Genomic DNA, 20,895 nt, shown 5'->3' on the forward strand with positions numbered 1-20,895 from the left:
CCCCCCCCCCCCCCATTGTAGCTAGCTGCAGTTTGTTTACATGAACACCTGTTGTGTAGTTCCAAGTAGCGCATCCTCTGGTTTTTACCATTCTTTATCAGTTCTTTGCAGTTAACTCATTATTTTAACATTAAGCAAGCCAGTACCTTGGACTAGTGCAAAGGCATGCAATATAACTTTATTTTATACCAGATCTACTCCCGTCCTGTGCGCAAGCACCAACGGAATAGTGTCGTGAGCAACTTTGTTTTCCCGTTTGCAGAGCCAGGGCTGTGTTTGACCACTGGACTTTTCACATTTGGTCACGTTGTATAAATGACCAAACCAGCAGGTAATCCAGTTACTGACACATGAACAGTAAACAAATACACAGCTGTGATTTTGTCTTTACAGTTTTTATTCACCTTTTATTACAAACGGCTCAGAGGAAACAGGAGAACCTGAAAAGACATAAAAAGCTGCAGGTCAGTGGATGCTGCAAACACAAAGAAAAACTCTGGCAGATGTACAGTTTCTGTTGTACCTCATCATGCTTTCTCTGCTGCTTTGTCTGCTGCCGCCTCCTCATCTCCACCCTTGGTGTTACGTGTGTATATCAGCTGGGCTCTGTGTTTGGACACCAGTTTGATCATCCCTGGAAGACAACAGGACCATATTCTGTGAGCATAATCTCATTTTTTCACACAATCATCTCATGTTAACTTATTTTAGTTATCTTGCACTGAAACTCATTTGACCAGTAAACCTGTGTAACAGATCATTTAAAATGTCTGTGAACCTGAGGCATTTTGACACTTCACTGAGTTAAAAGATCTGAGCTATTTGCATACTCATATTATAGAGCAGGTGTAAAAACAAGTATATGCATTTCAGCTACGCAGTGTAACCAGACATTGCATCTCAAAAATCTGTATGACCACAGCCTTTCGACATGACAGAGAAACAAACTCATGCAGTTCAAGAACAAATTAATTTTTGCACCAGTAATAATAAAGAGAATGTTTCAAGTGTCATTGCTGTAGCCTATTCGTGTGCCAATGAGATGTCACTGAAATATGAAAAGGTAATCCTATTTTTTCCAAGTTCCTACTTCAATTCTTTTTGCAATTCAATTTAAAAAACAAAGCAAACACTTGGCAAACTGTTCTTTGTTGAAAGGTAGCATATAGACAGACACTGATGCAATTTCACCATTAGATATCAGATGTCAAGTTTGCGTGACATCTGGTGGGATGCATGTACTTACTATAACTTTATGAAGTAGCATTCACTTTTATACTTCTTGCTTTCATCTAGCAATTTACACTTTAAATATTGATGTGAAAAACACTTAAGCATGGATATGTAGGGTGAGCTTATATAAATGTTATGTGCAGTGCTGATGACTCGGACACAGATAGAATGACCTTAATGTAGCATTGCAACGTTGTAGGTGCAGAACATGTTATTGCTGCGGTTAGAACTATCTCCACCTCTAATGACAAGATGTATTCTGGTAGATGAGAACTCAACGGCAAAGCTTCTATTCTAATCTCAATTAACTTTTCCGCTGGATTCACTTTTACAAGGTGATAAAACATGTCTTGTAAATATTTGTGGACATATTGTACTGCCCTTTTGGATAAACTACACTCCCACCCAAAAAAAATGCTTAAGTGTGGCAAATTAAACATCCATATACATTTTTATCTCAAGCAAAACCAAGCGTATACACAACTCAAAGACGTGTGGTAGGTGCAAACCACACTTTGGCCAGTGGCAACCTATCAAGACCATCTCTCAACATGTTAACACAAACACATGTGATTTTGGATGCAGTTCTTTTGCACCCACAGCCTCCTATGGAGCAGGCAAATTCACCTTTGCCAAGCAGCTCCTGAAGGGCGTTCCTGGCCAGGGAGCCACGGATCTTCAGCCTCTCAGACACAACTGCGGGGGTGATGAGTTTGTAGTTCGGGACTTCTTTGTACAACTTTTCGTAGGTTGCCTTGTCGAAGAGGACCAGGTTGTTGAGCTTATCCCTTACTTTTCCCTTGGACCACTTCTGCTCAGAATCACAGAATATTGTTGCTATGATTAGTAAAGCTTTTTTTAGTGCACTTGGTCCTAAAGGATTCAGCACAACACATACATGAAAGGCAAATTCTGGATGATAAACCACTGCTTACCTTCTTCTTGGCTTTGCCTCCGGACTTGTTGACTGGGTCCTTGTCCTTCTTGGACTTCCCAGAGTCCTTCTTCTTATCCTGTTTGGGAGGCTGAAAACGGAAGACAAGAAGTTATAACCCTTTACATAGTGTCACCGTCTGACACTCAGACTGGGGCTACTACATGTGGGACACGTCAATACAAGTTTCAACGTTAATGTATGTAAGTATAAGCATGCTTTTGCAGTAACGTTAATGGTATGTTGAAAACCCAGGTTGATTGACAATAGCGATAGCCTGAGTTTATCGCGGCTGGACGGCATGGGTTGGCCTTGTCTGCATCCTCACAAAACGTTTTAAGCATTACGATTAGCATTGGTTACAGTCATTGTTAAAATAAACTTACTCTTGTAACGTTAGCTAGCTAGTAGGCCATGAATGTTACGCGTCATGTGTACATTCATGGTTATTTATGCGGAATTGTTGTGCTCACTGTCTGTAACGTTAACCTGTGTAGCTAGCATTAAAGCATGGTGGAGCTAACTAGCCAGCAGCCGCTTAATGAGTGAACTATAACGTCTTATTCATCCACCCACTTTTGACACAGCGTAGGAAAGCCCATTACTATCGTCAGTTAATCCGAATAATTATAACTCGACATAAGTAATAGAAACATGGCTTTTGTTTCAACAAAACGCGTAATAACTGCCCTCACCATGTTTCCTCGTCAAGATGTCGGAGCGAAAGGAAGTTCACCCGTGCGAGAGCCGCTTAGGCAACCCGTATGTGCGGAAATAGACTAGGGAGGACTGGGAAACTGAGTTTTTCCGTGTTTTGTCGTCTTAAATAATTTTGTGAATTTTTAGAGGCTCACCAAACTGCTGCATAGCACTTATATCAGTATGTTTGAAATCAACATGTAGATAAAAAAATAATAATCAAAAAGCAAAACTAGCAAAGAATGAAATCATTCGGATTTTTAATGTCGTAATTTTGACACGTTCAGGTCACGTGACACGTTTGTCAGCTGGGCAGGACGTTACCAAGATGGTGATCTTTAGTGTGTATGTGGTGAACAAGGCTGGAGGTTTAATTTACCAATATGACAATTATGTCCCCAGAGCGGAGGCCGAGAAAACATTTAGCTATCCTTTAGATTTAGTGCTGAAGCACCACGATGAAAAGGTCGTCGTATCGTTTGGACAACGGGACGGAATTAGAGGTAATGTTTTAACGTTACGTCAGTTCATTTCGCTAGCTACCGTCTCCCAAGACTTAAAACTTAAACAAATCACGTAAATGTTGTAATAAATGAACCAGTCATCTATACCAAGCGCTAGATTAGATAGCAGTTAATTAGTTTCCTAATGATTTGCTAAAATGTCCCTACTCTGTCTCTCTGTCTGCATGATTCATTTTACATGGAAAGTAGCTTTGTTGTACATATGTGATAATGCGTTAGTATTTTCTGTAGTATTTCATCATTAGGCTGCGTTACTTCTCAAAGTATGATTCTAAACTGTATCGTGTTGTCATTCTCCAGTGGGCCATGCAGTACTGTCCATCAATGGAGTTGATGTGCTTGGCAAAAACACAGCAGACGGAAAGGACACCCTTGAATATTTAAAGGACCCATCAAATTACCCAGTGTCTATTCGCTTTGGACGGGCACGCCTGAGCTCCAATGAGAAGCTGATGCTGGCATCCATGTTCCACTCGTAAGTTATATCCATGTTTCACATGCAGCTCTGGGTCTGATATGTTTCTAACTAGGGACAAACACATCTGTCTTTTTCTACCCTGACACCATCTGATACACAAACTTAGGGCTCTGCCAACAATGAGTACCAGTCCAATTTTAGTGCTACTTTCTACTAACTGGAACCAATATACCATTCCACGCAGTGTACAGTAATGCGATGCTGTAAAGACACATTGATTAATCTCTATAAATGTCATTTTAAGCTTGTGCACATTTGAATTAAGGAAAAATGGCTTTATTCAGTTTAATTACATGCATCTGCGTCCCTCCCCCAAAGTACTTCACCTGTGCTAAGCTCCATGTTTAAACCTACTGCTAGTTTCACAGTAATAGCCTACCATTTTGTGAAGCATTAGCCTTATGTGGTTCAGTCATTTGGATATGCATTTACTTATTCTGGTCCCAAGCATTAAATTGGCTATTTTTTTGTTGCTACCCAGGTTGTTTGCTATAGGTTCACAGCTGTCTCCTGAAGTTGGCAGTTCGGGGATTGAGATGCTAGAAACAGACGTCTTCAAACTTCACTGCTTCCAGACTCTCACAGGTCAGTAGTGTAAGTGAGTTTTACTGTAGGTGAAACAAAGACCCATGCAATAAGCCAATATTAGGGGGAAAAAAGCAGGTTGTGATATTGCGTTCCATTTACCAAAAAATGACAAATTCACCTATAGGCAGCACGGTGGCTAAGTGGTTAGCACTTCTGCCTCACAGCAAGAAGGTTCCTGGTTCAAATTCAGGTCGTTCCGGGCCTTTCTGTGTGGATTTGTATGTTCTCCCTGTGTTTGCGTGAGTTTCCTCCGGGTGCTCCGGTTTCTTCCCAACATAAAAGACATGCATCCTAGGTAGGACTACAGTTAAAAAATAGCCAATTGGCTAGCACTGGCGCATTTACAGAAATGTTCATTAATGTGCATTGTCCTAATCAAATAAATAACATAAATAAATTGTATGTCGGGCAGTATTAAACTGATGTATTTCTCATTCTTTTGTTCTTTCAGGGATAAAGTTCATTGTGCTGGCGGACCCTCGACAATCTGGTATCGATGCCCTATTGAGGAAGATTTATGAGATCTATTCAGATTTTGCCCTCAAGAACCCGTTTTATTCTCTGGAAATGCCAATCAGGTAATAGAAAGAATCAGGATGATGTTTCCTCTCAATCTGTGGTGTTTTTTTAATCTGTCCTAAAATTAAAATGTAGTACTTGTTACATTTCAGATTACATATAAAGTGTCAAATGTTTAACACTCTGCTATCACTGTACATTTTTGATTTGCAGGTGTGAACTGTTCGACCAGAATCTGAAGGGTGCACTGGAGATTGCTGAGAAAGCTGGCAACTTTGGAGCTGGGTCTTGAGCTAGAGAAGACTAGATAGAAGGTGCTATGATTTCTAACCACAACAGATTCACAGATTTCAAATGAAGGTGGTCTAAGTTTAGTTGATGGTGGTGGGGGAGGGGCAATGTTTACAATGTTTTTGTAAATACTTGAAGATTAAATACCATACTGTCTTTAAACGTTTCATATGTCTTTTGGCTGAATATATAAGGAATCAGTGAGTGTCCTCACTATACTCTTTTGGGCATTGAGCATAAACTATGAATGTGGCTGAAAAAAAAAAAGTATCATTTACTCAAGCCTTTGACTTTTCTCATAAGAAAGAATACACATTTTGCCTACCAAACAAAAGTTGTGTACATCTTGTATATCAATTCATTTGAACAGATATTGTATTATATACTAGTTTCTAAACCAGGTTCTAGTTTTATGCTCTTATCAATGTAATACTGCAGTGGCCTTTGGCGAGAAAACTTATTCTAGTTTTGTTTTCGCCACAATTCATTACATAATATATATAATGTAAAGGCATTTACTTATTGGGGCCATGTTTTACATACTGTGAATACTGTATGTAGCTTAACACCTTCCAAAAAAGGTTTTTGAAGAAAAAGCATTCAACTCATTTGAGCTTAATTTATGTTTATGTCCTGTAAGACAGAAAATACTGTGGTATAAAATAAAAATCAAAAAATACAGTGATGGCTCATAGTATCCTCTGGGTGCAGAGGATGAGGGGTAATAATGTTTTAGTTAGCCTTCTTGGACACGTGACCCATCTTGGTTTGGACGTTGCGCAGCAGGAAGAATCCAACAGTGGTGATGGTACAGGTGACCTCTGCTACCCAGAAGGCTGTTTCCCAGTCGTAGTGCTTGGCAATGGTGCTGAATGGTAGTCCAGACAGGAAGCCACCGACTGAGGAGAACACAAATGGATACATTTTTCAAAGATTAGAATATTAAAAGTGCATCTTACAATATATAAACTAAACCAAATAAAACTAATAAAGAAGCAACTATTAAACTATTAAAGGAAATTAGCAGTAACAGCTGTATGTCAGGCTCCATATGTATAGTGGATCCACAATGTGATCATTCTGAAATGAAAACCAATCAACTTACCGTTTGCCATCAGGGCAACAATGGCATGTGATGTCCCACAGTAGTTAGATGGGGCGCTCTCATTGGCTATAACTCCAAATAACGCTATTGGTCCGTAAGAGGAGAAACCAAAAGCAGCACCCAAGCTGAGTATCCACACCTGAAAGTACAAATGAGTGGCACAGCCATGAGCATGACAAAGTCTGACATGCAGTGTGCTGCATTGAATAATCTCTTAGTAATACATTTTTGTTTAATGGGACATCAGTGTTAGAACCGATACCTTTGAGCTGTCAGCAGTTACTGTGACTCTGAACAGGTACATGGACGCAGACATTCCAGCCATCATGCAGATCAGGATGAAATGACGGGGATTGCCATATATTCTCATGCCTTGCTGCACAAAATATGTAAAGAGAAGTAGGTTTTACTGGTTTCTATTGTTACAATATTCCAGTCAGTCATAAAATGGAAACCAAAAACCCAAGAAAATATACTGTCATATCTAGGGCCGTGAGGCATCTAAGACTTGAAATGTGCAAATTAGTTCCGTACAATATATTGACATTTTTACCGTGTGTGTACTGGGTGACAGTGAACATGTCACCCTTTTCACAGACACAGTGCACCTCTGCTAATCAGTCACAGATATGACTGTATATATTATTGTGTAGGCTCAGGAGTAACAAAGAGCAGCTGATGCATCTTAAACAACAACAGACAAGAAGTTATATTGTAGAAATATGACGGAATATCAATGTGTTGTGATTTAGTTATGAACGTCCCTGACATGTACACTACCTCCATGAATTATCAAACACGGGACATGATGGTAAACTGTCCATTGTGCCAATAGATGGTTTGCACATGAGGTATGCCTTGATGTTGAGAGTGGCATGAGAGCTGAATTTTAGATGTGGAAAGTTGTAAATTTCGGGACACACCATCAGTGGTGTACCTTTAAATCAGAAGGTGTTTCGGCCTTTAAACACTAGACACCCTCATAAAAGGTGGCCAGCTACAGGGTGATCAAGCCTGAGCTTGTGTCCCATGCCCAATAGTAAAAAAAGAAAGAAAGAATGTAGTTGCGCTCTCAAGTGGGGTATGGGGTGGGGGGAGAATCAGTGAACGGGTCATATTGATGCTCTTTGAGCCCAACTAGGGTCTTTCCGCTTGATCCACATCCACTGGCTGCTTATTTCGGCCACTTATGTGGCAAACATTACCACTGCGTATTATCTTTGCAGGGAATACATTGGCTAAATGGTAAAGTCAGTTCTGGTGCAAATACCTGATTGTGGAGGCAGATTTGCACAAATAAATAACCAGAACGGACCCCTTAGGGCAGCATGTGTACTTATAGAACACCCATATGATTTCCCAAATAAAAAAAAAAAACAACAGAGGCTGAGGTAGGATGAGCTTGACCATTTGGGGAAACAGTAATAATCAAAGATGCATGACAAACAATATTTAAAATATTGTATATGTGTAATATATGCAAACTCACTTTGGCCACCGCTTTGTCAGAGAGGTAACCTGCTGCGAGACTGCCAAACAGGCCTCCAACCTCCAGGGCACTCATGTATGAGCTACCTATGAAGAAGAATATAGTGACTTACAAGAAATAAGCAGACAAAAGTGAACTCTAAGCATATCTGAAAACAGTAATTGAAGGTGTCCCCAATTTTTCTATACCCATAAGTGGAGACTGGCCCTTGTCCTGAATGAGAAACAGCTGGCCCCAGTCGGTGCAAGCCGTCTTCACCCCGAACACCACCAGGTAGGACATAGATAACAGCCACAGGTAAGGTGACAGCAGAAACTCGGACAGGGTGCTTAAAGTACTGGAGGATCCTGAACAGAATGCAGGCAGAAGATGATGAAGAAGAGTATTATTATATTGATGTGGGCATGGGAAGGATCGCTGCCTCTAATCGGACTAATGCTATTTCTCACTTTGCCTGCGCGTGAACCAGACACAGCTCACACACTTGGCATGTGAGGGGCAGACTGAGTGCAGAGTCCACGAGTCACTGACCTTTAGTCACACAACACATACACAATACATGCAAAAACACACACAGACATCTAGACACTGCACAGCTACTGTATATGTTAACAGAGTATTGTCTAAATTTAAACAAATATAAGTCACAGTCAGAGAAAGGCTAGTGACAAAAAAAATTGTAGTTGTTATCAGACTGAAGAATTATCATGAATCATTCAGTAAGAGTCAGTCTCACCTCCTTTGCTCTTCTTGGATGTTGCCTCTATGTTGGGCAGCCCCACCTCGTTGGGCTCATTCTTGATGAGCAGCAGGCAGAAAAACGAGGTCACCACACAAATCATTCCAGATACCGACAGTATTGTCCTCCAACTGTAACTCTGGGTCAGCACTGTGGCAATAATGGGGCCCAAGCTGCCAGCCAGATTCATGCTGCAGGACAGAATCGCCCACCATGTCCCGAACTGTGAGGGCTCAAACCACTGACAGCGGTGAAGAAGAAATAATGGTTTAAAATTATGAGTTGATAAGAAGTCCCATTTTCTTGCCTTTAAAATACTGGTGAAATGGAATAATTGAACGAGTGCAGGGTTCTGAATTGACAGCAGGTACTAACTGAAAGGTGGTCATTTGACAGTTGCATGATAGCTACAAATTAGTGAGGTCAAACATGGGAAGGAGGAACTTTTCACTCATACGTTATGACACCGGTTTCATCTCTTAGGGCTTAATGCATTGTAAACATGCACTTGTGAATATTGAGGTATGCTGAAACTGTATTGAGGTCAAGCAAATTGTTTCATTTAAAGATACCAAAAACATATTTGAGTTGGCATCTTACTATAAGCAATGGGGTCCTACATCAACACTGGATTTTCTGCCAAAATCCAAATCAGGATTTATCAACATTTAAATAAAATGGTTCAACAGTGGTGGGATTTTTTTCCCTGGTCCCAAACAATCCTAATGAGGATTATCTGAGAGCTTGATTGTTACATTTCCTAATAAATAACACATTTTATTCCTTATTTTGTGCTCTGCATATATCTAATTTGAATTGTGTTTCTACCTATAAATAAACCCAGCTCAGTTAATCATTAGTTGTAGTATGGTGCCTATCTGATCTTAAAAATACAAGAAAGAAAAATAAACATTTTGAATCTGATGTCACTAATATTGCAGCACTGATATACTGGCTTGGACTCTGTACCTTGCGCAGCACTCTGCCACAGGGAGGCCAGCCGAGTCCCTGGCCCAGGCCGTTGACAAACCACAGGGCAGAGAAGACAGCAACAGTGGAGGACCAGGAGAAAACCACATTGATGCCTCCCACCAAGCACAGGCCAATAGAGAAGAGCCATCGGGCGCTGATCTGGTCTGAAAGCACGCCACTGATGAACTTACTGATAGCATAGGCCAAAGACTGACTGCTGGTGATCATGCCTGAACAAATGGAGGGCAGAAGAAGAGGAGATTACACAGAACAGATAATACTTCTTGCAAGTGTTGTTGTCCGAAATATCTCTGGCACACAGCTAATACATGATGCATGTTAGAAGTGTACCTGTAATGTGGAATGTTCCAATATGTCATGGGGCTTAGAAAATCATCCAGCTTTAGATTTTTACAAATTTCAAGAAAAAAACAAAGGTATAATAAAAAATGCTACCTATGTACTGTAACAGCATTAGTTTTTATTTACGTGCCTTCTTTTGTATAAAATGTGCCAAACACGACAATCAAGTAAATGCAAAATCAAGAGTCTCCTACCCAGGTCATCCTTATCCATCTTTATTTCTTGCATTAGAGAAGGCATCACAAAGGAGAAAGTCTTTCTGTTAAAGTAGTAAAGTGTGTAGCCTACGAACATGGCCAGAAATATAGTGCCTCGGTAGTATCCATAACTTGCTGTAGCCATGGCTGCAGATTTACTCATATAAATGGCAAAAACTGGGAGAACAGAGTAGAAATCCAGAGGAAGGAGCAAGCTCCTGTCGTTTGACAGACTTCTGCTGCCTGTGACAGCGAACTTTGCTACAGGATCCACTGTATAGAATCAGCTGCTTACAAGTAGAGATGTGCACACAATCAGTAGGGGAGGTTAATGGTCAACTTCTCTGCCCTGGAGCAGATTTAATCTGGGTTATTACCATGTGCTGCAGGTCGGCCAGAGGGGACAGAAAAGGAAATTAATCAATTTGTGACATCGAGGTTGTGTATGATCTTATTTTTTTTAGGCACCTATTTATATAAAAAAGGGATCTTCTATTTGAACAATGCTCTGGTGTGTTATTCTCATATGTTGCTGATTGTTAATCTGAGGATGTTATGGAAAGAGTCCTCAGATTGATGTGGTAAATGATTTACTGTGGAGTCCAATAGTTAAAGCAGACCAGGGGGAGGATCCTCTGAGGGTGTGTGGTGATCTTCAACAGCAAAAAACCTATCAGACAGAAATAGTATGTACAAAATGAGGTCAAAATTGCAAAAAAAGTAGTAATTGTGAATTTTTATGTTCAAGTCAATGTAAATAAGGCATTAAATATAACTGTAAACATGAATAAAATGTGTATCTATCTTTAAGTTCAAGTAAAGCTCCAACATTACATTTATAATCGTTCATACTTTACCGTAGATGGAATATAAACATGTGAGGCATAGCTACATATTCTACAAAAACAATTGTGGAAGAAAATCACTCTGATACCTCATGTCCACCTCCTCTTTTGTGTGCAAAAGGAAACTTATTCACCTCCCAGTTGTTTTCCTGTTGGAAGTTATTGCAAAAATAACGTTAAGTTAAATTTCACTGTAGCCTATTTCTCTTTTTTTTCTAGTCTTTGCTACAGCTGTGGTTCATATCAAGGCATACATCCATGGTAGAGCTACCCAGAGTGATAGAGAAATTCATGCTCTCTCTATGGCTCTGGAGCTTGCTTTATATTCATAAAGCCGGTGTAAAGTTTCCACCTCAGCATTATGTAGTGCCCTGCTACACCCTGCAGTGCCCTGCTATGCCATTAACTCCTACAACTACTATTTGTAGTTATAGTACCATATTCTTTATTTCTGACCTTAAATACCACAACAGGCACCGTCAGACACCGCCTACCAAGAGCCTGGGCCTTTCCGATGTTTCTCCCTAAAAGGAAGTTTTCCTCACCACCGGTGTTTCTCCCTAATAGAAAGTTTCCTTGAGGGAGTTACTGGAATTGTTTGGCATTTGTAAATTATAAAGTGTAGTCTTGACCTAGCTACTCTATCTGTAAAGTGTCTTGCAAAAACTCTTGGTATGAATTGATACTATAAATAAAATTGAATTGAAGACCATTCAATAAATACTTAAATAACGTTACACAAGTTAGTTAGTAACTAAATGTAACCTGTGTAGCCTACTTTGTGCATCAAAGTGTTAAACTTCCGCCTCTCAAAGTAACGTTAGTTAGCTTGCTAGCTAGCTAGTACTTGAAAATCAATGCGGGTTTCAGTCTGGTTACCATAGATATCTATGTGTTGGTTACAAGCACACCGTTACTAACGTCAACTCAAAGGTGCACTAATGTCAGTGTTAGCAAAGATACTCGGGTGTTGGCTAGCTAGCTAGCTAGCTAGCTTAATGCAGGTGTTACGTTAGCTAGGTGAAGCACGCTGTCATTCCCCGATGTAAGTCGAGCGCAGAGTTCACACATTTGTGAAATCCATTTAATAATAAACTTTTCGCATTACAAACAATAACAGAAGATGGGAATCATTTCAAAAACGTTTTAACTATCTATGATTGTTTGATTGCTAACGTTAGCTCAAAACGCCATTCAACTGACAGCCTTTGTTGTGTTTGATTGCTATTGCAGCCAGCAGTGAACGGACTTCGTTAAGTAGGTCCATTTTTACTGTGTTGACATTACAGAAGTCTCTCGATAGCATCTTGTAGGCTACTTGTAGCAAAGTGACGCATGCGCAACTCCCATCTTCACTCTTCGCAAAGTGACACATTTGTTCCCGTGGCAACAGACAACAAACATTTCCAAAACTGATGTCAAGAAGTTGTCAAGTTTATGAGTAAGCTAGCGACATTTAGATATAACAAAACATTTAGCTCGTATTATTAGTCTTTTGAACCTACAACAAACTAGCTAAAACGTTAATTTATTCTTCTTTGCTCTGGACACTAGCTAATAACCGAGGACCATGGTAAGTAGCATACGTTAACTTTATGTTTAAAATAAGTAGCAATGCCACTCATCATAACCTGTATGCTATAACGTCAGTTGCTAAATCCTAGTTTTCAAAGGAGTCTCAATTTAGGAGACGTTGTAATTAAATGGGAACGGTTATGCTTTAACCCGTAGCCAACTAATGTTACTCCCTGTAGAGACTGGGATCCAGCTCCACGAGTTCCAGGAGCAGCTCGGACACCCGCCGGTACCGTATCCGAGCCCCAACCTCTCAGGTGGATGAAACACTGTTTGGGAGCCCAAAACCGGTGATTGTGGCACGTTACATGCTGTAACCGACCCTAGACAACGAAACTGCTACGTATTTCACATTTCTAATGACATCACTTGCTAATTTTCCTGGCCTTATAGCATCAGTTCATGGCTATGGTGTAACTAAAATTGCATGTGTGGTAGTACAGGAGCATATAACTCATCTTCCTCTACCCCCCCCCCCCCCCCCCCCCCCCCCCCCCCCCCCCCCACACACACACACACACACATATATTTGAGATGTTGCTAACAAACTCTGTCCAGATATCATCACAGTTAGACAAACGTGGAAACGCAGGCTCCAAGGCCAAGGGTCCATCCCAAAAGAACCAAGAAGAAAATGTTGTTCAAATCGTCACCAAGGACCTTATTCGCAATCTCAGGTAGGCAACACTCGTTGATAAGCTCCAAAAATTGTCTGCCAGTTTGCCTGTGGTTATGAAAAGCGTAACGCACACTTTAATAGATGGAAATTGAAGTAGCTGATTTGAATTTCCAACTAATTTAAAAGCAGGTGCTGTGCTAAGCAAGTAATGAATACTAACTTTATAAACAAACCCTATAATTCAGAGCTATTGTATATCATATGTATAGATTAAAATAAATAAATGTCACAATATTGTAAAGGTGCTTACATTTCAGTGAGTATGCACTACTGAAACACACAAAACACATATAACAAACCACTACTTGTCATTGTGCCAGGATCCCCTTTAAGGATCCTTCAGGAGAGTCCATTATTCTACCATCAGCTGAGTTCGAGCGGATCACCTCAACGTCCCGGGTTGTCACCAAGGAGGAAAGGGAAGCCTTGAGGGAGGCGTATCACAGAAAAAAAGAGGAGGAAATTGTAGGAAACGTGAATCAAAACTTCAATCAAAATTATCCATTAACTCGGAGATTTACAATAAGCCAATTCTCTCTTCACTCTTTTTTTTTTAAACATACCTCTCATCCAGAAAGCTGCAGAGGAAAGGAAGCGCCAAATCTATGAGGCGGACTTGTCCCGTAAGGAGAACCAGGCACTGACGGAGCTGGAGCGCGAGGCCCGGGACCGTGCTCAGCGCTTAGTGGAGCGCGCAAACGCCTTAAGGATGGAGCAAGAGGATGAGATCAAAGAGCTTAACCACGTAGGAAGCAGCTGTAGACATGTTGACCATGGACGTATAAAAATGGGTCTGAATGCGAACCTGTCAAAGATGGGCGGTACTGCTGATTTTTTGTATTTCTGCGTGTGCTTATGTGATCCCCCCAGCTGATTATGGGTGCTCAGTGTCAAGCCACTCGTGACACCCAGATCCAGGAGAAGAAACAGATCCAGGCAGAGTTATCAGAGGAGGAGAAGCGTCTGGATGCCATGATGGAAGTGGAGCGCCGCAAGGCCTTGGAGACTATGGAGCAGATTGATGAGCTGCGCAAACAGCAGAGGATCGGGTAACACACAAAATCATTAATCGATTGATTTGCACATAAAGTTGTAAAGAAAATAAAATCTTATACTTCACTGTAGGGATGAAAAAAAAAAACACATCCTTCTAAAGAGATCCATTTTCTAACCAGTAAAAGCAAAGCGCTTTAGTGTAGTTATCATGTGTGTGATGTGCCTGTGTTATATTCCAGGGGAATGCAGAAGATCTACGACCAGATCCGGCAACATTTGGAGGAAAAGCAAGTGCAAGAAGTGATGAAAGAGCTGGAGAGACAGCAGATAAGAGAGAACCAAGAGAAAATGAACCTGGAAGACCTGAAGGTGCAGACACAGACCATGCAGACTGAACACAAGCATCTAGAAATGAACATTTAGAGTCACACACAGGGGGATATGCAACCACATGTACAGCGTACTTGCATTGGAGTTTGTCTCTTCTCTGATTGGTTGTCTTCTTCCAGGCCCTAGAGAAGAAGAGGGACGAGCAGCAGCGACTGCTGGAGGAGATCAAGTGTATCAATAGCGAGACTTTGCGGGCCAAGGAGGAGCGGAGAGAGGCGGAGAAGCTGGCTGACATTAGAGATTTGGAATACATACAAAAGAAAATGGTCAGAAAACACAACAAACAGCAACAAGGGACTGTTTATACCAATTAAGTTCAGTTACATAACGGACTCAACATATCATATATTAAATATTATTAAATTATTAAATATAAGCTTTCTTCACGACCTCTGCAGGAGCGAGAGGCAGAATATGAAGCAGAGCAGAGACGAATCAAGAAAGAGAAAGAGTTGGAGATTGCTAGGCTGAGGGCCCGTCAAGAAAAAGAAAAGGACTACAAGGCAGAGCAGGTCAGGACTAAAACTACCAGCTGACCACCAGCATAAAGGTGGTACCTTCTGAACTTAATATAACTTTAAATATCACTTTTTAAAGGCACCTACCTTCCGTTGAAATTCATGGGAATTGTGTGTGTCTGTGCATTTGGAAGGATGAGCTCCGTGCCCGGAGGAACCAAGAAATTACTGATAGAGAATGGAGGAGAAAACAGAAAGAGCTTGGTGAAAAGAAAGCAAAGGAGGAAGCGATGCTGAGGGCGGCTCGCTTGGAGCAGGTTCATGGCAAAGAGAACTTCCTGTCGATCGAGGCTGGCCGGGAGAAGGCAGAGTTTGAAAGGCTGCTGAAGTAAGAAACTTGATTTAAATTTGTTCACATCAAATCACATTACCTTAAGATTTGGAGTCAAAGTAAAACACCACTTACAACCCAGTGTGTACGCAATGCAAGTTCAAACGCACCTAGTATTAAGGCTTTAATATTAGTTTCCATTTATTCATACTAATTTTACATTCAGCTGTACCATTTTATTCAAATTAGCTTTCACTGCCACTTTTACCTTTCTCCACACAGGGTGCAACAGGAAGCAATCACCAAACAGAAGGAGGAGGAGGAGAGGCAGCGTCAGAAAGCGCACCGTCACGCCGAGGTAATCCGAACTCAGGTGAAGGAGCGTGAACTCTCAGCCGTAGCTAAGCGCAGAGAGATCTTCAAGGAGGCCGAGCGGTTGATGGAGGATGCCCGGCAGAGGCGCGTGCGCCTCGATGAGATGAAAGAGAAGAAGTTGAAGGAGCTTAAGTAAGTACAGGCAGGTTAAAGGGTCTTTTTTTGTGGCTGATATTTTGGACAGGACTGTCTTTAACTAAATCAATCTGACCGGTTTGTCAATGCGCAGGGCTACCGGGCTCTCTGAACAATACTGCAGCGAAGTGGAAAGGAAGGCGCGGGCCGGTGCCCTCTAACTCACTCACAACCGGATTTTTTTTTGTGGTCTCATTTAAGCAGAAAGAACACGTTTCAAGTACTAATATGTTAAATAAGTAACTTGAACATCTATAAGAATGTATCATTAAAGGTTTCTACTGCACTTTAATTGCTTTTGACCATTGGTATGTACTGTACACATTTTAGTAGTTGGTGTTTTGGCTTCTTTTTGAGGTATTACTACTTCCTCTCACACAGACAGATTCCACAGGAGACTGGATACAATTTTTAGTTTTTATTTAGGCTAGTATTTCCCTTTCAGTTGAGTCATATTCTTCCACTTATCAATGACAGATCCCCTTTATTATTAATATGCATGACAACAGAAAGGAATTCAACTTATGTTAGGGTTAGGATGACACTTTACACACACACAGCTTAAAGCATGTAGGGAAGTTAAGTACATCAAGGTAAATACAGGCTCTTATTTCAGACAATTCTTGACAAAGAATTGGATGAGACCTAATTTCTTCATAACCATCTAAACACACAACCTACAGGAGTGTTCATTGATCTAGTCAAGCTGTCATTAGAACACCAAAAGTTCCACAAGCCTGTCTTCTTCTGCCTCCTTGTTTGTTCTCACTGCTAAGCATTAGAAGGAGGAGGAAACAGGACAGGGGAGTGGGTGGAGGACAGATGGGTGGGGTATCCATCTAAAAGTTTTCAATTCTTCATGTCCACATCCGTACACGCAAAAAAGTAATGGTGACCGAGGGAAACACTACAACACCTGGCATACACGGACCTCAGCTCAAGGAGGGTTCCGAGTAAATATATACACACACACACACACACACACACACACACACGCACACACACACGGTACTGTTAAGGGGTAAGGGCCCTGGGGATTGGTAGACGTGGTCCCGTCCTTGCACATACACAGATACAGTCTCACACAAGCACTGTACACGGCACAAGAGGTCACCTAAATACATGGAGCCAATGAAGGAAAGCTAACACCTAAGAGGGTGGATTGGATAGCCCAGTACAGGCTGAGAGGGGGTTAAAATTCTTAAGACCATCAGGTCACACTTTCTTGCTCGCTCGCTCGCTCGCACGCACTCACTCACATACATACATCCTCATCCACACAGTGACATACGTCTGTATGCATTTAAAACTCCATAAAGCTACACGCCTGTGCAGAATATACTATCATTACTTAGTGTTGCTAGCTATAGCCATTTAAATGGCAATATATGTTCAAATATTATATGTAACCTTTTTTCCTCAGAATATACAACGATGAAATGCATTATACAGACAAACGAGACAATGTAAGCTGTTCAGTACATCAAAAGTAAGAGCTTCTCTACATTAATTTCTTCACGAGTGCAAAATCCAATGCTCCTCCACCTACTTCAAAGGTTCGTTGCTGAGCTTTAGCAAGTCCACTTCTGCAAAAACCATAAACCAATAAAAAAAACATGACAATTACAAACACCAAAAAATATTCTAAACAAGTAGTCATAAATATGGAATGTGAAAAAACAAACATGTGGTCCAGTTTCTTTCCAAACAATACAAATAAAAGTCCTTCAATGCAGGTAAATGTTTTCTCTTGTAACGGTACAACATAATAAAAAAGTAGTACTCAAAACGAGAGTGGGCTGTTGCTTGCGTGTGGCCCCTGTTGTGAGTAGAAGACCATGGGAAGCTGGTGAGGAACACAAAAAGAGAAGGACAGATGGAGGAAGGTGTTGGTTCAAGTTGTGGTGGTGGTGGTGGGGGGGTGGTTGTTGGTTGTTCACATGCTATAACCGAAGCTGGGCTGTGGGGGCTGGCCGTAGCCTGGTGCTGCTTGGTAACCGTAGCCATAGGGCTGCTGAGGAGGCACGGCCACGTTGGGCCCTGCTGTGAGCATGAGCTGGGGTGTGCCTGCAACACAAACATTAGTAGTGAGGGGCATGGCCGTAGTCATATTGTTAAAAAAAAAAAAATCATGTTTCCTTAACAGCAACACAATTATCATCTGTGAGTGCTCCTTTATTTTTTACCGTAAACAATGGGTTGAGACTCAGTAGCTTGCTCCTCCTGTTTCCTCAGGGACTCGGACGCTTCGAGTTTGTCCACCTGTGGAAAACACAACAGTGGCAGTGTCAGACTTCAGTTACACTGTGGCCGACGGGGCTCTTGAAGAGCAAGGGCTGAGGCGCCGAGTTTGTAAAAACTGACCTCTGGGTTATTTCACAGGCTGACGGATGGGACCATTCCTGACTGGCGAAGACGAATATAGTCCAGATTTAAATTAAAACAGGCTGCAGGAGGCAGGCCTTGCTAATGAGTTGGGAGGTCCTCTATAAGGCAAAAGAAGTAACTACAACCAAAGAGCTACTGGCAACTATCAGCCTTGGCTACAACACTATCAGATACAAATTCACTTCTTTGTGGAAAGTATTAGGGGAGGAAGACAAAGACAAACTGGGCTACTGGGCAATAATGGTCCCACCATCCAGCCACCCAAATCATCTAATCTAACATGTTGGAGTATGTAGAGAACCGACCCCTCACCAGTACAAATAGACATAATAAGACCAACATTTCTGTTTTTCACCTGTTAGCTATTGTCCATCTCTCTGCACATTTTGTGTGTTAGGCTGCATTCACATACAGTCAGGCGGTCGTAAGGTGTTCCAGTCAACAAAACTCAGCAGCATGCTGTGAAAAGTTGAGACCGATTCAACTTTTGGAGCAACGCAGCCCGTCATCCTGAAGGGGCAAGTTATGAAACCGGCGGTCAGACTTGGCAGGCCATTTTGAGGTGATGTGAGAGCTCCGTGCAGTAATCATCACGGTCTCTTTTCTTTTTCACATTGAAATAAAGCTGCCTTCAAGTGCAGTTGGAAATGTCAAGATCTATAAACAATCTGACGGACAACAATAAGTGTGAAACATAAAGTCCACTTGTGCTACATTGGGTGGGACAGACACAATATGACATCACACAAAAGGGCCATTCAAGTGACACTCCCACTGCCGCACAACCCTGTGGTTTGAACGCATCCTTAGAGAGTGTGGACAGAGGACCTAACTTGATTAGCCTTTGGTAGCAATCAGGATTTGGTAGTTCTGTCAGTAATACTTACAATACAATTTAAAGCTATGAGCCTAATAGAGGTTACGACTTGATTCTGACAGACTTAGCTCTGAAGATGCCTTGGTACTAATAAAACAGTAAGGACATCTTGAGGCTGAAACATGCTTCATGTGTCTGTGTGTACGCTACCTTTTTTGGAGACTTGTGTGTGCCATCCACAAACATGAATGATCACTTCACTCTCATCCTTGGAAATTCATGGGACAGGTAAGAAAAGCTTTGAACTCTTTTATAACCTTCTATAGTCTAAGTTGGGGTTACTGGAATAAAACACAAACTGATATCAAGCGCATTTATTTGAAAATGCACTGAATTACACACATTTACCAAATTCCTACAGTATAGTGTAAATGATTAATGTTAAATATAGGGCTGCATCTAACAATTATGTTATCAATTAATGGATCATTCCCATGATCGAAAGAATAAAATAGTGAAAAATGCCCATTACAATTTCCTGTAGTCCGAGGGGAGGTCATCAAAAGACTTATTTTGTCCGACCAACAGTCTAAAGATGTTCAATTTATTATTACATAAGAAAAATAACATGATCAATTAATTGATTAACAAAATAGCATTTGATGTATGTATTTATGTAATTAGTTGACTAATTGTTTTGCAGTGGAAACTATCAGGTAACAATAAACATTTGTTGTCCCATTAGCCTATTCTATGATTACCAATTGCCACTGTTTGGAAACAACAACAATTTGTGGAGTACTCTGTGTGTTAGCAAGTTTAAACATCTTAAGAGGCATGCCCCCGGCCCATACACATGGCCCCATTAAGTCATTGCCTGCCTACAAACAGCTACAAGAAGCATGTAGAAACGTTGAGAATCAACTTGCTAAAACTGCCTGATTTTCCTTTGTTGCTTTAGTATTTGCTAAGCAGCTCAGACGCAGACAATGATGGGGAAAAAAGAGCTAAAAACAATTCAAAAAGTTAAGCAGCCAGTAAAAAGCTTCAGATATTACCCTCAGTTATGACAGTGTGCAGCTTAAATACTAAAGAAATCAGTTACAGTGGTTTTGGGTTCAGTTCTCTACATACTATCTGCTTTATTACGACTACAGTCAGTTAATCTAGTTAAGCAGGCTGGTTTGAGAAGAGACAGGCTCTTGTTTCGTTTCAGAAGAGAAGGGTTGACAGACATGCTGAAGCGGCAGTTGAGTTATTTTCTTCTTGAAGAGTGCATGAAAGAGAAAGACAGAGAAGCAGAAAGTGGAGGGAGTGTGAAAGAGGGTGGAGGGGATGGAGTTGTACAGCCAGTTTAAGGTTTCCAGAAGCAGGCACAGCCAACAACGATGTCTCCTAGTCTGGCCTGAGCGCTGCTGATGCTACCAATGGAGGGAGGGTAATGCATGCTTGTTGCTCTACATGTACACATCTTTTACCCCAAAGAACACACCCAAACAGCTTTTTTGCTCTAATAAACTCAAGCTGTTTGTTGCTTAAAGAGACCACATACTCAAAAGAGACTTATACGGCAGAAAAATAGCCCTCTCAAAAGGCATGTCCTAATGATTATGGTTTTTAATCGCCTGAGTTCTTCTATGGCATTGAGATGAATTAAGTATAAACCATGGAGAAAAATAATAGAAATGCTCTGTAAGAGCTCTTATTTAAAATCGAAATAATGGCACTCACTGGCTCTTTTATTACTGAAATTAGGTCTTACCCTTAGTTGTGCT

At 41.1% G+C, this 20,895-nt stretch overlaps 5 protein-coding genes across 11 annotated transcripts in view; 2 read left to right on the top strand and 3 right to left on the bottom strand.

The window, feature by feature from the left end:
* Positions 1 to 379: 379 nt before the first annotated feature.
* Positions 380 to 3,095, bottom strand: rps25 (ribosomal protein S25). The gene is made up of 5 exons (XM_034867411.1): positions 2,863 to 3,095; positions 2,169 to 2,258; positions 1,861 to 2,044; positions 524 to 634; positions 380 to 440 (listed from the first exon to the last, which is right to left on the bottom strand). The coding sequence occupies exons 1-4, from the start codon at positions 2,863 to 2,865 to the stop codon at positions 528 to 530; spliced, it is 384 nt and encodes a 127-aa protein (XP_034723302.1). The 5' UTR covers positions 2,866 to 3,095; the 3' UTR covers positions 380 to 440; positions 524 to 527.
* Positions 3,096 to 3,119: 24 nt separating this feature from the next.
* trappc4 (trafficking protein particle complex 4) lies at positions 3,120 to 5,366 on the top strand. The gene is made up of 5 exons (XM_034867410.1): positions 3,120 to 3,369; positions 3,691 to 3,865; positions 4,350 to 4,453; positions 4,908 to 5,034; positions 5,189 to 5,366. The coding sequence occupies exons 1-5, from the start codon at positions 3,195 to 3,197 to the stop codon at positions 5,265 to 5,267; spliced, it is 660 nt and encodes a 219-aa protein (XP_034723301.1). The 5' UTR covers positions 3,120 to 3,194; the 3' UTR covers positions 5,268 to 5,366.
* Positions 5,367 to 5,385: 19 nt separating this feature from the next.
* On the bottom strand, positions 5,386 to 10,576 carry slc37a4a (solute carrier family 37 member 4a). The gene is made up of 8 exons (XM_034867407.1): positions 10,129 to 10,576; positions 9,569 to 9,801; positions 8,597 to 8,840; positions 8,049 to 8,207; positions 7,861 to 7,946; positions 6,634 to 6,747; positions 6,372 to 6,510; positions 5,386 to 6,165 (listed from the first exon to the last, which is right to left on the bottom strand). Exons 1-8 carry the CDS (start codon positions 10,292 to 10,294, stop codon positions 5,999 to 6,001), a joined length of 1,308 nt encoding a protein of 435 aa, XP_034723298.1. The 5' UTR covers positions 10,295 to 10,576; the 3' UTR covers positions 5,386 to 5,998.
* Positions 10,577 to 12,328: 1,752 nt separating this feature from the next.
* Positions 12,329 to 16,207, top strand: cfap45 (cilia and flagella associated protein 45). The gene is made up of 12 exons (XM_034867403.1): positions 12,329 to 12,549; positions 12,731 to 12,841; positions 13,110 to 13,228; positions 13,551 to 13,695; positions 13,805 to 13,975; positions 14,101 to 14,279; positions 14,466 to 14,595; positions 14,736 to 14,882; positions 15,015 to 15,128; positions 15,269 to 15,462; positions 15,688 to 15,912; positions 16,010 to 16,207. Exons 1-12 carry the CDS (start codon positions 12,547 to 12,549, stop codon positions 16,074 to 16,076), a joined length of 1,605 nt encoding a protein of 534 aa, XP_034723294.1. The 5' UTR covers positions 12,329 to 12,546; the 3' UTR covers positions 16,077 to 16,207.
* Positions 16,208 to 16,318: 111 nt separating this feature from the next.
* Positions 16,319 to 20,895, bottom strand: part of LOC117942087 (clathrin heavy chain 1-like) — a 30,510-nt gene continuing 25,933 nt past the window's right edge. For 4 of the 7 annotated variants that reach the window (XM_034867399.1, XM_034867397.1, XM_034867398.1 and 1 more), the window contains 2 exons: positions 18,102 to 18,177; positions 16,319 to 17,982 (listed from right to left, as the gene is read on the bottom strand). In XM_034867399.1, the coding sequence (XP_034723290.1) occupies positions 17,852 to 17,982; positions 18,102 to 18,177 (207 nt within the window). In that variant the 3' untranslated portion in view covers positions 16,319 to 17,851. Of the gene's footprint in view, positions 17,983 to 18,101; positions 18,178 to 20,067; positions 20,386 to 20,895 lie in introns of those variants that run through there. The other 3 variants (XM_034867402.1, XM_034867400.1, XM_034867401.1) reach the window with 2 other exon arrangements.

Source organism: Etheostoma cragini, chromosome 3, assembly GCF_013103735.1.
Source record: "Etheostoma cragini isolate CJK2018 chromosome 3, CSU_Ecrag_1.0, whole genome shotgun sequence".
Taxonomy (NCBI): Eukaryota; Metazoa; Chordata; class Actinopteri; order Perciformes; family Percidae; genus Etheostoma; species Etheostoma cragini.